The sequence below is a fragment of the Capra hircus genome, chromosome 10 (genome assembly GCF_001704415.2).
Source record: "Capra hircus breed San Clemente chromosome 10, ASM170441v1, whole genome shotgun sequence".
In the NCBI taxonomy this organism is placed as follows: Eukaryota; Metazoa; Chordata; class Mammalia; order Artiodactyla; family Bovidae; genus Capra; species Capra hircus.
This window is the reverse complement of record NC_030817.1, coordinates 29516241-29530900: the sequence shown is the minus strand read 5'-3', so window position 1 is coordinate 29530900 and position 14660 is coordinate 29516241. Positions and strand designations below refer to the sequence as shown.

Below are 14660 nucleotides of genomic sequence, written 5' to 3'. Positions count from 1 at the left end.
TTGCCCCCATATGAATGAGTGAGCCCATCTCCTCCTCCTCCACAGATGTAGTCCCAAAGCGCTTTCTGGTTCGGATCTGCGTATACTATTACTTTGGCCTAAGTAGATCATAGATGTTTGACCACCGGAATGAGAAGGCCTCTGATTTGACCCCAGGAAAATATACCCCAATCTGGAGATGGACTGAAACATGCATGCCAGGGCAGGAAATTCCCTTGCTTTACTTCAGCTCCTAATCCTTCATTTTCTGTACTCATTAAGGGTGCATTTGTTCATCAGATGCACAGAGCTCCTCTCATGTCACCCCTTTGCACAGATCCTCCAGGAGATGCTCTACGGGCCCGCGGTGGACTGGTGGGCTATGGGCGTGCTGCTCTATGAGATGCTGTGTGGCCACGCGCCCTTCGAGGCAGAGAACGAAGATGACCTCTTTGAGGCCATACTGAATGATGAAGTGGTCTACCCTACATGGCTGCATGAAGATGCCACAGGGATCCTGAAATCTGTAAGTGTGACATACTCAGCCAGCTTTCCAGCTATTGCAAACCAGCTTGCTGTGTGTGCTGTTTGGGTTTGAAGTTTGTTTGTGATACTGTCTAATGGCTCTCACTGAAATGTGTGTTTTAATCTGTAGACTCAAAGAACCAGAGTTTTCTCAGGCTTTTTTGTCCTCTTATGCAATAGTTAGTTTGGAGCCAACTGCCCAGGTGACGCTAGTGGTAAAGAATCTGCCTGCCCATGCAGGAGACACAAGAGATGTGGGTTTGATCCCTGAGTCAAGAAGATCCCCTGGAGGAGGAAATGGCAACCTAATCCAGTATTCTTGCCAGGAGAATCCCATGGACAGAGGATCCTGGTGGGCTACAGTTGCAAAGAGTCTGACATGACCAAGCAACTGAGCACACGTCATAGCCATTCATAGCATTGTTGGCCAAATACCAAGTATTTCTACCACTTATGGCTTCAGTGTTGGTGAAGTGATGCTCCTGTTTCATCCAGTCAGGATGTATGAGGCTGTTGGGTCATGTAAATGGCACTACCAGTTGTTTCTGTACTGATTGTGTTTCTGTTGGCAACATCCAAGGAGCAGGATGAAGGGGCCTTTCCAGTAGTGCTGGGAGAGGAGACGTTTTTCAGACTTGGGCAAGATCTCATTTGCTTCCATGTGGTCCTTGTGCAGGTCAGGTACCAGGCCCACAATTTAGGTGCAGTGTGGAATAGCGTGTAGCAAAGGTCTTTCTTTTATGCATTTAAGGCAATGTGATGGAAGCCTTATTTTCAAGTGTGGAAGAAATGTGGATTTGATGCTTTTATGTTGAAAATAAGAAAGTAACAAGTAATATGCACAATGGATAACACGATCCTACTGTGTAACACAGGGAACTCTGTTAAATGTTATGTGGCAGCTTGGATGGGAAGGGAGTTTGGGGGAGAATGGATACATCTGTATGGACAGCTGAATCCCTTTGCTGTCCACCTGAAACTATCACATCATTGTTAATCAGTTGTGCTCCAGTATAAAATAAAAAGCTTTAAAAAGAAATAGATGAAGAAAACCAGAAAAAAATTAAGAAGGAACAACCAACAAGAAAGCGAAATTCTTCCAGGGCTTTGATCCGGGGCCCTGCCAAGTGCCAATAACCTTCTGATTCTAGGAAACTGTTTAATGTACAGAATGATAACTAATTTTTTAGTATTGTTTATTACCAGGTATATGACATCACCTGTTGTCCTTACAGTCTTATATATCCTGTAGACCCTGAATATACCAGTAAAGTATAAAGTTATAAAAAAAAAGTTAACGTGTAATAAGAGAATAACGTAATTTGGGTCAATACCCTATTAGGACATCAGGTTATTATTTCCCAGTATATGCACAGGGAGAATAAAGATGAATATTCTTCAAATAGGGGAAAATCAGAATAATCCATTCTCTCTGGGGGATATCTATGGGATAAAAATTACTTTGCCCAAATGATATCACTTCCTGTGATTGGAGACAAAAAAAACTAAATTCAGGAAATACCAGCTTTGTTGGTGAAAGACTTGTCTCTCTGGAAATCTCCAGTCATATAATTAGTGTCATTTTAAGGACATGTTGTTTACAGATCACTCTGTCCTGGGGCTGATGGCATGATTGTCCCTGAGAAGTCTCCACTTCTCAGGAAATGATCACAGAAATCCTTCTCAGGCAAATATTGCCCAAGTGAATCATAATTTACAACTTGATTCTCAAGTTCAGGCACTGGTGCTCTCCTGATATTGAAGAAGCTTTACTTGCACATAGAAATAAAAGTGAAGTACTTTGGGATTCTACCAACTGTCTTCGATCTACCCTGTTTTCATAAGAAATTTTATTTGTATATTTAGTAGAAAATTTAGACTAAGGAGAATGTGGCTTTTATAATTTCATTAATAAAAAATCAGGGAGAAGGGCTTATCTTTATAGATTTATGCCTTAAAATTTCTCAGCCCTTGGAAGGGAAATGTACTCACCTCAGCTACCTGGCCCCAGCTACCTATGATGACCTAATCTATGATGACACAACAAATTGTGCTGCAGAGTTGGGCTTACTTTTGCGTTATTACTCTATGGTCTGGAGTTGGGGTCCTCTGACTCCCAAGGCATGCTAATCCCCTGTCGCCTGCAGTGACCACCATCACAGTACTAATGGTTTTTCATGACGCACATATTTAGTCCAATTACCACAGCTGATTTAGCTTTTCTACTATTTAAAAGAAAGACCCCAGAGTTATATATAATTCAAATGAAAATGCTAGTTCATGCCATAAGGAAATATGCATTGTTGGCCTTAGTGTATAAAAGTTATTGTGCTTGGTACCATGAAGGGTAGGAAACAAAAGTCAGTCTGTGCCTCAAGAAACTTTAATGTTTCCTATTTAAGGATTAACAGTCCAGTCCAGTCTTTCTCTGATAAACACTTAATACCTTTTGAATCCAGGTTGGGAGAAATCTTTAGAGACCACATCAGCATTTGAGCTGACCATCACCCACATCTGCTTCTCTTAATTGTTATAGAAGTCCTCAACCTCTTTTTAGCATTTAGAATCCTCTTCAGAGAGTTCTTCCCCACTAAATCTGAGACACAGGTTTCACCCCTTTTAACCCAATCCCTATAAAACCTAGAGTAGCTACTAAGCAAGGTTAAGATTCACATGGAACTATTAAGATGATTTATATTTAACCAGATAGATCCAATTACTTTTTTAAAAGTTTTACTAGTGTATAGTTGATTTACAATATTGTGTTTCAAGTGTACAGCAAAGTGAGTCTATTATACACGTGTTCATTATTTTTCAGATCCTTTTCCCATACAGGTTATTACAGAGTATTGAGTAGAGCTCCCTGTGCGTACAGTAGGTCCTTGTTGTTTATTTTATATATGTAATGTGTGTATGTTAATCCCTCATTTATCCCTCTCTCAATTACTTTATATCTTTGATATATATAGAAGCATTGCTGGTAATTAGTGTATATGTTATCTAGGAGCATCCTGCCTCCGCAATCTTTGTTCTGGGAGAAAACAGCCTCTGGTGCCTCGCGAGAATTTGCTCTTCAGTGGGGACTGAGTTGTTCCCTCTCCCTGCAGACTCGCTTCTGGGAAGCTGTGAACCTCTTCCCTTCCCTTTGTTTTGGCCCCTTTCTAGTGCCAGCAGCTCAGTGGATGATGCTGTGTCACCGGCTGAGCACTGACTTTCTTAAGTGGCTCTCTGTGTTCTCTGTTGGGCATCTTCCTGAACGAAGCAGCTCAGGTTTCAATCCATGGCAGGCTTATCTCCCAGCTGTGTTATGCTCTGGCTGAGTGACCTTGGCAAGCTAACACACCTCTCTGAATCTGTGTCCTTGCTCAAAAGATCTGTAAATTGAAGTAATAAAATCCATGTCACAGGGTTACTCCCCAGATTCAGTGAATTAGTACATGTAAGCCATGCAGGGACATGGTAAGCATTCTGTTTCTTCCTCCCTCAAGGAGTATACCTTAAGAGCAATTTTCTGAAAAACACTGAAAAAGATGTCAGAGAAAATTACTAAAACATATTCACCGAGAGGATTTCGGAGACAGCTTTGTACATTTCAGCCCCCAGGCCTAAAAATAAAAGGCTTAAATGCTGTAGCTGAGGAAATTCAGCTGTTCTTGGCAGAGGGCTGAGATATTTAAACAGAAGTCTGATCAAAGAAAAGGAAGAAACCATTGAGGAGCTCTCAAGACGTGGGGAGAAGCACCCAGGAGGGAAGTGTCAGCGCCTGGTGGTGGAAACGGCCTGCAGAGCAGAGCTGTCCGAGGGCAGATGCTGGCTCGTTCACCTGCTGGCTGCAGGAACTTGGGCACACAGTGTGATTTTGCCATGCCTCGGCTCGTCCTCATCTGTACTCTCGGGATCAGAGATGATGCGAGGGGGATACTTGGAACAGTGCTGAGCACAGACTAGATGCTCAGAAAGCAGATGCCAATGTCATCAGTGAGAGCGGGGTGCATTTTTAGGCTCTTTGCCCTTTTCTCTGAAAAAGTATGATTCTACTTATTGTATTAAGAAGAGGGTTTAAGGAGCAAGTCATACCTCACAAACCATTCAAACTGCTTTCTGGTTCTAATTGCAACTTGATTTAATTAGACCAATATAGTGGGTTGTTTGTTTTTGTTTTTTGTTTTTCCTAGAAGAAACCTACAAAATCTTTTATTCCAAATCCATTCCAATTCCCTCATTTAATAGATGAGGAAACTTGAGGTCCAGAGAAATTGTGACTCACCAAAGGCCATTCAGCACATTACTTAAAACAACCAAACAAATTAGAACCCTTGTGTAGCTCTCACGGGAATGTAAAATTGTGCAGGCACTGTGGAAAGTGGTATGGCAGGCAGTTTCTTAGAAAATCAAACTTAGAAGTACCATATAACCTAGCAATTCCACTTCTAGGTGTATATCCCAAAGAACTGAAAGCAGGGGCTTGAACATATTTGTATATCAGTGTTCACATCATTATTCACAAAATCTAAAAGGTAGAATTGTGCTCATTTCACATGCTGGCAAGATTATTCTCAAAATTCTTCAAGCTAGGTTTCAATAGTACATGAACCAAGAACTTCCAGTTGTACAAGCTGGGTTTAGAAAAGGCAGAGGAACCAGAGATCAAATTGCCAACATCCACTGCTGGATCATAGAAAAAGCATGGGAATTCCCCCCAAAATTACTTCTGCCTCATTGACTAGGCTAAAGTCTTTGATTGTGTAGATCACAACAAACCAGAAAACTCTTAAAAGAGATGGGAATACCAGGCTACCTTACCTGCCTCCTGAGAAATCTGTATGTAGGTCAGGAAATAACAGAACTGGACATGAAACAACAGACTGGTTCAAAAATCGAAAAAGGAGTACATCAAGGCTGTATGTTGTCATCCTGCTTTTTTAACATATATGCAGAGTACATCATGTGAAATGCTGGGCTGGATGAAGCACAAGCTGGAATCAAAATTGCCAGGAGAAATATCATTAACCTCAGATAAGCAGATGATACTACCCGTATGGCAGAAAGTGAAGAGGATCTAAAGAGCCTTTGATGAAGGTGAAAGAGAAGAGTGAAAAGGCTGGCTTAAAACTCAACATTCAGAAAGGTGGAGATGATGGTGTGTGGTCCCATGACTTCATGGCAAACAGATGGGGAGAAAATGGAAACAGTTACAGATTTTATTTTTCTGGGCTCTAAAATCATTGTAAGATGGTGACTGAAGCCATGAAATTAAAGACGCTTGTTCCTTGGAAGAAAAACTATGACAAACCTAGGCAGCATATTAAAAAGCAGAGACATCAGTTTACTGACAAAGATTCATATAGTCAAAGCTATGGTTTTTCCAGTAGTCATGTATGGATGTGAGAGTTGAACTATAAAAACGCTGAGCATCAAAGAATTGTTGCTTTTGAACTGTGGTGTTGGAGAAGATCTTGAGAGTCCCTTGGATAGCAAGAACCAGTCAATCCTAAAGGAAATCAACCCTGAATATTCATTGGAAGGACTGATGCTGAAGCTGAAGCTCCAAACTTTGGCCACCTGATGTGAAATGCCAACTCACTGAACAGGACCTAATACTGGGAAAGACTGAGGGCAAGAGGAAAAGAGGGAGAGGATGAGATGGTTGGAGGGTATCACTGACTCAATGGACATGAGTTTGAGCAAATTCTAGGAGATAGTGAAGGACAGGGAAGCCTGGTGTGCTGCATCAATGGGGTCACAAAAAGTTGGACATGACTGAGCGGCTAAACAGTAGCAAAAAGTGGAAGCAACCCAAGTGTCCATCAACAGGTGAATGGATAAACAAAATGTGTTATATGCATACAATGGATTAGTCACCCTTGGCAAGGAAGGACATTTTGATGCTTGTTACAACATGGATGAACTTTGAATGCATTATGTTTAATGAAATAAACCAAATACAAAGGGACCTCCACTTACATGAGAACCCTAGAGTAGTCAGATTCATAGAGATAAGAGCAAAATGGTGATTGCCAGGGGCTGGCAGAGGGGTTGGTAGGGAGTTAAGAGTTTAAGGGATGATAAATTTCAGCTTGGGAAAATGAAAAAAATTCTATAGATGGATGGTGGTGATGGTTGTACAACAATGTGAATATACTTAATCCCACTAAACTGTGCACTTAAAAATGGCTACGAAGGTAAATATTGTGTTCTATATCTTAGCGACCCCATGGACCGCAGTCCACCAGGCTCCTCCGTCCATGGGATTCTCCAGGCAAGAGTACTGGAGTGGGTTGCCATTGCCTTCTCCGATATTATACCACAGTGAGGAGGAAATACCCTGGGATCAGAATCCAGTTTTTTCTGACTCCTAGTCCAGGGTTCTGAGCTAGCCTACACCTGGCCACTCCCCATTTTTATTCTCCTTTTCATTAATAAGCATCCTTTGCCTTTAGAGCCCCACATGTTTAGCACCCAAATAACTCCCTGATATGATTCTTTCCAACTGTCCTAGAAACATGAGCCACTGAAGGAAGCTTCCAGGGTGCCATGTACTTAATACTCACAGAGCATGAATCCGCCAACCATCTAACTTTCCATAAAATAAGATATAACGTTTAGGATAAGAATGTTAGTGTTATTTAAAGACTGTGCATTTGAGTCTTTCTCTACTGACCTGAGATGAGCCTGTGACCGTAAGAGAAACTGATACATGAGGGAATTAGGACCCCTGTCTCATTCCACCCAGCAAATACTTGTCAGAAGCTTTCGCTTGGCTTAGCCTTGTGTGAAGTGCCTGGAAGCAAAGCTGAAAAGACACAGCTTCTTCTGTTGCTCACAGCCTCGTAGGAATGAGAACACGTAAACGGATACTTAGCTCACTGCCAAGGAGGAATGATCAAAGCTCTCTCTGGGGTCAAGGACAGGGAAGTCACATAAGAACAAGGCAGAGGAAGCAGCGTCTCAGCTGGGCGTTGAGAAACAAAGGTTCAGTAGGGTAGACGGGGTGGCGGGGGGCAGGGGGCAGGCAGGGGAAGGATATTCTAGACAGAGGAACTAACTTGTGCAAGTACTCAGAGGGGAGCAGAGCATGTGTGTTCAAAGAAGTGCAGTCACCAGTTCCACCGTTGGTGCGTTAGGTGAGGGTGAGGGCTGGGAAAGATGAGTTTGGGACGTGGGACCTCTGAGGGGTCCGGGAGACATTCAGAAAGTGGTCTATTCCTTGCAGCTGGTCCCGTGGGTCTGGAGCTCAGGAGAGAGGTGGCAGGGGAGCAGATGTGGATGGGGGGAGAGGGTGAAGAGTGAAAGAGGGGGCCTGGGGACACCAGTGTTGAAGGCGTGACAGTGGAAGAGGATTCGCTAAGGAGGTTGAGAAAGAATGGCTTCGGGTGTGTAAACATCTCTTCTGAAGCCTTTCTGCTAGTTTGACTTGTGAAATAGGCCAGGGCTATTGCAGTGTGCTTTCGCAGTATGCTTTCCTCAGACACTGATGCTCACAGTCTTCCGAGTAGTGCTAGCCGGGTTCAGTGCTAGTCCTCGGCCAGAAAACCGAGGGCTTGGGAAATGCATCTGTTAGGAGCTAGGTAGGTTGAGACATTTTTAAGGACTCTGCACGAACTTTCATTTTGTTTTGCAATTCCAGATCAAGGTAAAATACCTTGCTTCCTTTAAAAATATGGACTTCAGGCCTTTCTCAAGGATTTTGTAACCATCTGTGATTCTGGGGGCTTACTGACTTCAAAAGTTCCTAATGTTATGAACCTCGAGGGTATCATGCTTAGGGAAATAGGTTAAAGGACAAATATTGTAGGATATCACTTATATGTGGAATCTAAAAACTACAACAAACTAGCGAATATAACAAAAAAGCAGCAGACTCACAGACATAGAGAACAGACTAGTGGTTACCAGCAGGAGAGGGAAGAGGGGAGTTGGCGAGACAAGGGGAGGGGATTAAGAGGTGCAAGCAACTGTGTATAAAATATATATAAGCTACAAGAATATATTGTACAACCACAGGGAATATAGCCAATATTTTATAACTATAAATGGAATAGAATCTATAAACATTTTAATCACTGTGATGTACACCTGAAACTAATATAACATTGTACATCAAGTATATTAAAAAAAAAGAGTTCCTAATGTTGACTCCACTGGGTGTTATAATCCCCAAACTATCAGGAAGTCATCCGTGTTCTTCTGGATTGTAATCATTTGTCATGGAGCTTGGTGACCATTAGAAACTTAAACACAGAATTTCAGAGATGGAGGATGTGTAAAAACAGTTTGTCTAAATCGCTGGTTGGCAGGGGAAGCAACCTCACATAATAGAATGGAAAGAACACACACTAGTCTGAGGGTCGCAAGACCTCTACTTGCCACTGCGGCCCAGTCTTTATTCCTTAAGGCAGTGATGATAACACCTCTGGTACCCACTTCAAATGGGGTAGCACCATGAAAGCATTTTCAAAGTGGTAGGCACAATGCAGAAGGTGTTAGTATTATTAAATTATGAGTAGTAATTTCACAGCACGCTGAGAGCTGTCATTATCTTCATCCTCTCTTTGAACATCCACCAACATCATCAAGATTATTAAGTGCTTAATTGTACATGAGGCTGTGTTAGCTTTTTGTTTTGGAGAGAGCTGTATTTCTGTTTTCCCAGGAGCCTTTTTTTTTTTTTTCCAATTAAAATTTTTTTCTTATGCTTTTTTTAAATTGAAGTGTAGTTGAGTTACAATGCTGTGTTAGTTTCAGGTGTACAGCAGAATGACTCAGATATATATATATATATTATATATGTAATGTATATAATATATATCATTTTCCATATTCTTTTCTGTTATAGGTTATTACAAGATGTTGAATATAGTTCCCTGTGCTATACAGTAGGTCCTTGTTTTTTATCCACTTTATATAGTGTGTATCTGTTAATCCCAAACTCCTAATTTACCTCTCCCACTCCCAAGCTGAGTACCTGAGGGCACCCCAAAGAGGGATTTTTAACAGATAACACACAGAGAAGGAGAGAGCGCCCACGGGTGAGCCGTGCCCACGCAGCTCCTCTTATCTCCGCGTGTGACCCTTTTCTGCTGGGTCTGCCCTTCCCCATGGGAGAGGCAGGAAGGGCCAGGATCCCTGAGCCAGCCCTTCACATCCGCTCTCACCACTGTCTCAGTGTGGTGGGTCATCCCTACTTGGCTTCCTGAGATTTCCCAACAGTCTTGCCTGTGGATCATAAGGTCAGCAGCATTCCTGGAATTGGCGTCTTCTGGATATTTTCCTGCCCTTTTTTTTTCCTTCAGAAGGAAATGCTTTCTAAATGTCGCCTTACTTTAAAATAGAAGGTATTATTATTATCCCATGTCTGTAGAAACTATGTGGATGCGCATTTATGTAACACCGTAGAATCATAGAAGTTCATGACCCGGAGGCTTGTATGGCGTGATAACATCAGTGAGTCCCCTGAATTCAGAGTGAGGGGTGTTCTTGTCTGTCTTTCACGGTGAGGGAGGGGCTGAACCCCTAACCCCGTATTCCTTTCCTTGCCTCACTCATCATCTTGCCGTTCATCATCTTTACCCCCACCACAGGACTGAATAGCCTTACACCAAAAACTCAAGGGTCTCCCCAGAGTTCACATAAACGTGGAGAGAGGGCTGAGAACTTGCTGGGGAGAACACTCCCCGTGGAGCACAGAGTCAGTGGGGGAGGGGAAGCGGAGTACAGAGTTTGGGGCCCAGTTTTCTACTTGAACATAAAAAGCCCAAGTCATTAAGCAGTGATCCTGACAACTAAAAATAACCACAGTATCCACTCCAATAGAGAAGACTATTTTTCCCACTTGCCCTTTTGTCTCTCCTGTCTCATCTTCTCTGTGAAGGTTTATGTTAAATGCATGTTCCAGAAGCAAAACTCTCCTACCCCCGCTCTCAACAGGTTATATAAAAACTGGCAACATCCACAGAAGGTAGCAGAGAAAAGATAAATAAAGATACGCGCTCTTGTGTGAAAAACAGATGTACACTTTCTAGATTGCTGACCTTAGAGATGATTTAAAAATTTTTTTTACTTGGTTTCAGTATAAACACATTTTCTGTTGGCCACGGTGTCACTGAGTTTCCTAAACTGGTATTCAGTCATCCCCAAATGCTAATAATCATGACCCAGAAGAAAATATATGGTTTGCTCAGAGCTTCGGCAGTTGCACTGAACTTTGGCTTCATCAGCTCCAGAGAGGCTTGGCGGGGGCAGTCCTCCTGAGTCCCCAGAGCTTAGGAAGGTGAAGGCCTCCCTGAGGTGAGCGTTCCTTTGGGCTCCATCATCTCCGGTGAGCGATCACAAGGCGCCAGTGCTGACTCAGGTTAGTCAACGCCCTTTTCTCCTTCTCACACAGGTGGCCAGGTTAAATAAGTGCTGAAAGGGGTTTGGTGCGTTCTCCTGAGTCACCTTTGTCAGTTCAGGAAGCACTGTAAACTTGGCCTCAGAAGGAGATTATAGTGCTCTTGCTTCTGAGCTTCACAGAAATTAAAGTGTATGCTTGCGTGTGGGCTTATCTTTCATCACACCGATCAGATTTCATCCCTCTGTGCATTGTCTGCAGGAGTCTCACTCACCTCTGTGTACAGAGAGGGAACCACAAGTAATCAGGGCTCCTCTTTTAATGCTGAGTGTGTCCCACACCTGTCACCAGGCAGTTAACCGGAGTGGCACTGAGCGTGTTCCTCAGCACTTCCTGCTCCCCTCCTCGCAGAGCTGGGAATGCTTGAGGCAGTAGCCAAAGGTGGTCAGCCAGGGGGAGGCCGAGGAAGCAGAGGGAAGCCAGGGTCTTGCAGAGGAGCAAGCTCTCCACCATTACAGCCGATTTTTCAAATACTGTTGCGGGGAGAATCCAAAAGTCAGTTACCGAAAGATCCTTTAAAAAGAGGATGGTTATCGTGCAGCCTGGCAGTGCTTGCCCGTGGCCAAGACTGGAGTTCCCATAGGAGGAAATGGAGCTTTGGGCTTCTTACTGAAACTGACACTATAGAAACGGGTCATGTACTCACAGACAGACCAGGCTGGTATAGGCAGAAGGCAGAAAAATGCTGATCATCCTAGAGACTTCATTTTTGCCATGTTATTAAAGTTACTGTTCTCAACTTCCTTCCCCCACTTTACATTGTTAGGACCTCTGTTCTTAGAAAACTTACATTTTATCTGTGGCTAGCAGTATGAAGGATTTTTTAAAATGAAGTATTAATATCACATGACTCTTTAATCTTCATATCTCAAACAGGATAAAAATGTCAGATTTTATAAAATGAGCCTAGAAATCTTTTCTATGTAGAGATTTGCTAACTGATGTCTGTGGGTCCCAAGAGATTGAGCTGGAAAAAGTCTAGTGAACAGAAGTAGCACACTTTGTTTAATTTGTCACTTCCAATTATCACACAGCATTCCTTTTTAGCAGGTGATGGCTAGGTTTGGTTTGGACACCCAAGACAATGTGTATCCAGAATAAAGAAGGGCGTTGGACTGGGTTTCATCAAGGGGAAATGAAGACATTGTGTACTAAGCCTCTGGCGGGTCTTGCTCCCTTTCAGTAGCTGTGTTTAGAGGATCATAGCTGTCAGGAGAGCTTCCCTTTCCTTTAACATTTGGGAGTTGTTTTTGCCTGGAGAATCCCAGGGATGGGGGAGCCTGGTGGGCTGCTGTCTCCGGGGTCGCACAGAGTCGGACATGACTGAAGCGACTTAGCAGCAGCAGGAGAGCAGTTAAACCCTCGCCATCATTCAGAGCTGCTTGGGACTGGTTTGCCAGGAATAAAACCATCTTGGCCAACCACATTGGCATTGGCACAAGTGCCTGACCTTGGGCTTCCTTCTCTGAGACTCGCTTCTGACCTTTACCTCTTTTTTTAACCAACACTGTAACATAACTGTAATGAAGCTACCGAGATAGCTTGGGTTTCAGGGGAAGCTATAATGAGTGTAAAACATCGGCAAGGCAAAGTGTTAAGAGCAATGATTAAGAATTAACTATATGCCCATGAACAGCCTGCTGGATTCCAACCATAGACAGGATGAAAAATATCAACAAACCTGCTTACTAGTTATCAGTTTTATATATAGTAGTGTGTATAGGTCAGTCCCAATCTCCCAATTAATCCCTCTCTCCTTGCCCGCCCCCCAGTAACCTTAAGTTTGTTTTCTGCATTTGTGACTTGTTTCTTTGTAAAAAGGTTCATTTGTACCATTTTTTCAGATTCCACATATAAGCAATGTGATATTTGTCTGACTTCACTCAGTATGACAGTCTCTAGGTCCATCCATGTTGCGGTAAATGGCCAGTATTTCATTGTTTTTATGGCTGAGTAATACCCCATCGCATATATGTGCCATATCTTCTTTATGGTTCCTCTGTTGATGGACATTGAGGTTGCTTCCATGTCCTGGCTATTGTAAACAGGGCTGCAGTAAACACTGGGGTGCAGGTGTCTTCTCAAATTAGGGTTTCTTCCAGGTATATACCCAGAAGTAGGACTGCTGGATCATATGGTAGCTCTATTTTTATTTTTTTAAGGAACCTCCATACTGTTCTCCATAATGGTTGTACTAGTGTATATTCCCACCAACAGTGTAGGAGGGTTCCCTTTTCTCCACATCCTCCCCAGCATTTACTGGAGATTTCTTTGATGATGGCTATTCTGACTAGCGGAGAAGGTGATGGCACCCCACTCCACTACTCTTGCCTGGGAAATCCCATGGACGGAGGAGCCTCATAGGCTACAGTCCACGGGGTCGCTAAGAGTCGGACGTGACTGAGTGACTTCACTTTCACGCATTGGAGAAGAAAATGGCAACCCACTCCAGTGTTCTTGCCTGGAGAATCCCAGGGACAGAGGAGCCTGGTGGGCTTCTGTCTATGGGGTTGCACAGAGTCGGACACGACTGAAGCGACTTAGCAGCAGCAGCAGCATTCTGACTGATGTGAGGTGATACTTCATTGTAGTTTGGTTTGTATCTCTCTAATGATTAGGGATGCTGAGCATCTTTTCATGTGCCTCTTGGCCATCTGTATGTCTTCACTGGAGAAATGTCTATGTACATCTTCTGCCCAGTTTTTTTGTTGGATTGTTTGTTTCTCGGTTTCCTAATCTGCATTTCCTCCCATGCTGCCCCATCAGCTGACTCCGTGCCCAACCTCATCCCTCTCACCATGGCCCTGAGCCACATGGCGCTGCTGGCACAGGTGGTTCTCGGGTCTGTGCCCTACCACCACAGCCCGCTGGAAGCGGGGTGAGAGAAAAAGGTGCCTGACTAGTCTTTATAATGATGTCAGATTCTACCTGTGACAGCGGCAAAACACACAGACCCCAGTGGCTGCACCATATGCAAGCCCGCATGTTATCTGCCCTCGACAGGGGGGAAGCCTTCACGGCCATGGCCATATTCTGTTCTGTGCCCTGTATTCTTTCTCTGCTCTCCTGCCTCAGGACTCTCTGTAGCACCATAAAATTCATTCTTCCTAACTACGAGTCTTTCCCTGGAATACTATGGGGATGTTCTGTGGCATGCCCCCTTAGCTCCCCAGCACTAACTGCCAGCTCTGTGACCTCTGGTCTGAAGTTGAATGGAAGGAAGAGGTCGTTTTGTTTGCTCAACAGCCAGATCCATCTGTTAAGTAGAAAATACAGTGTTCTTTCTCTCCTGAAAGAAAATCTTATTAATCACTCTGTTTATATAACTAGTCTGCTTCCTATGAAATCAGGTTCCGAAAGAAAAAATACTTTCAATCATTGCGTACATTTGAATGAGTTTCAGAGTACATTTGGATCCTATCTCTAGATGCATTGTTACACAGGGTGAGTTTGAACTCTATCCTCTGGAACATCTGACAACTCAAACCCACAGCCGCCTCAGGTGTAGCAGAGCCCACAAGACATAACAGGTACTGTCTGATCTCAGATTTACAAGAAGGTGTTCCAGCGCTCTCTTCACCATGCACTCAGCACTTCCCTTCTGTTGTTAAAGCAGATATAACTGCACGTTAAAACCTGAGCATCATCTGTATTATTGTTTTCAGATTGTCTTTAGAAATCTTTGCTGTCAGAAAAGCAATCTTTGAGAAATTTTTGCTGCTTTTCCCGAGACCATCACTACCACCCCCCTGTTGGAGTCCAGGAC

At 43.4% G+C, this 14660-nt stretch overlaps 1 protein-coding gene across 2 annotated transcripts in view; it reads left to right on the top strand.

Moving 5' to 3' along the window:
- PRKCH (protein kinase C eta) overlaps positions 1-14660 on the top strand; it is a 361590-nt gene that overhangs the window by 214699 nt on the left and 132231 nt on the right. For both annotated transcript variants that reach the window (XM_018054083.1, XM_013967227.2), the window contains exon 12: positions 317-505. In XM_018054083.1, coding sequence (XP_017909572.1) covers positions 317-505 — 189 coding nt within the window. The remainder of the gene's footprint in view (positions 1-316; positions 506-14660) is intronic.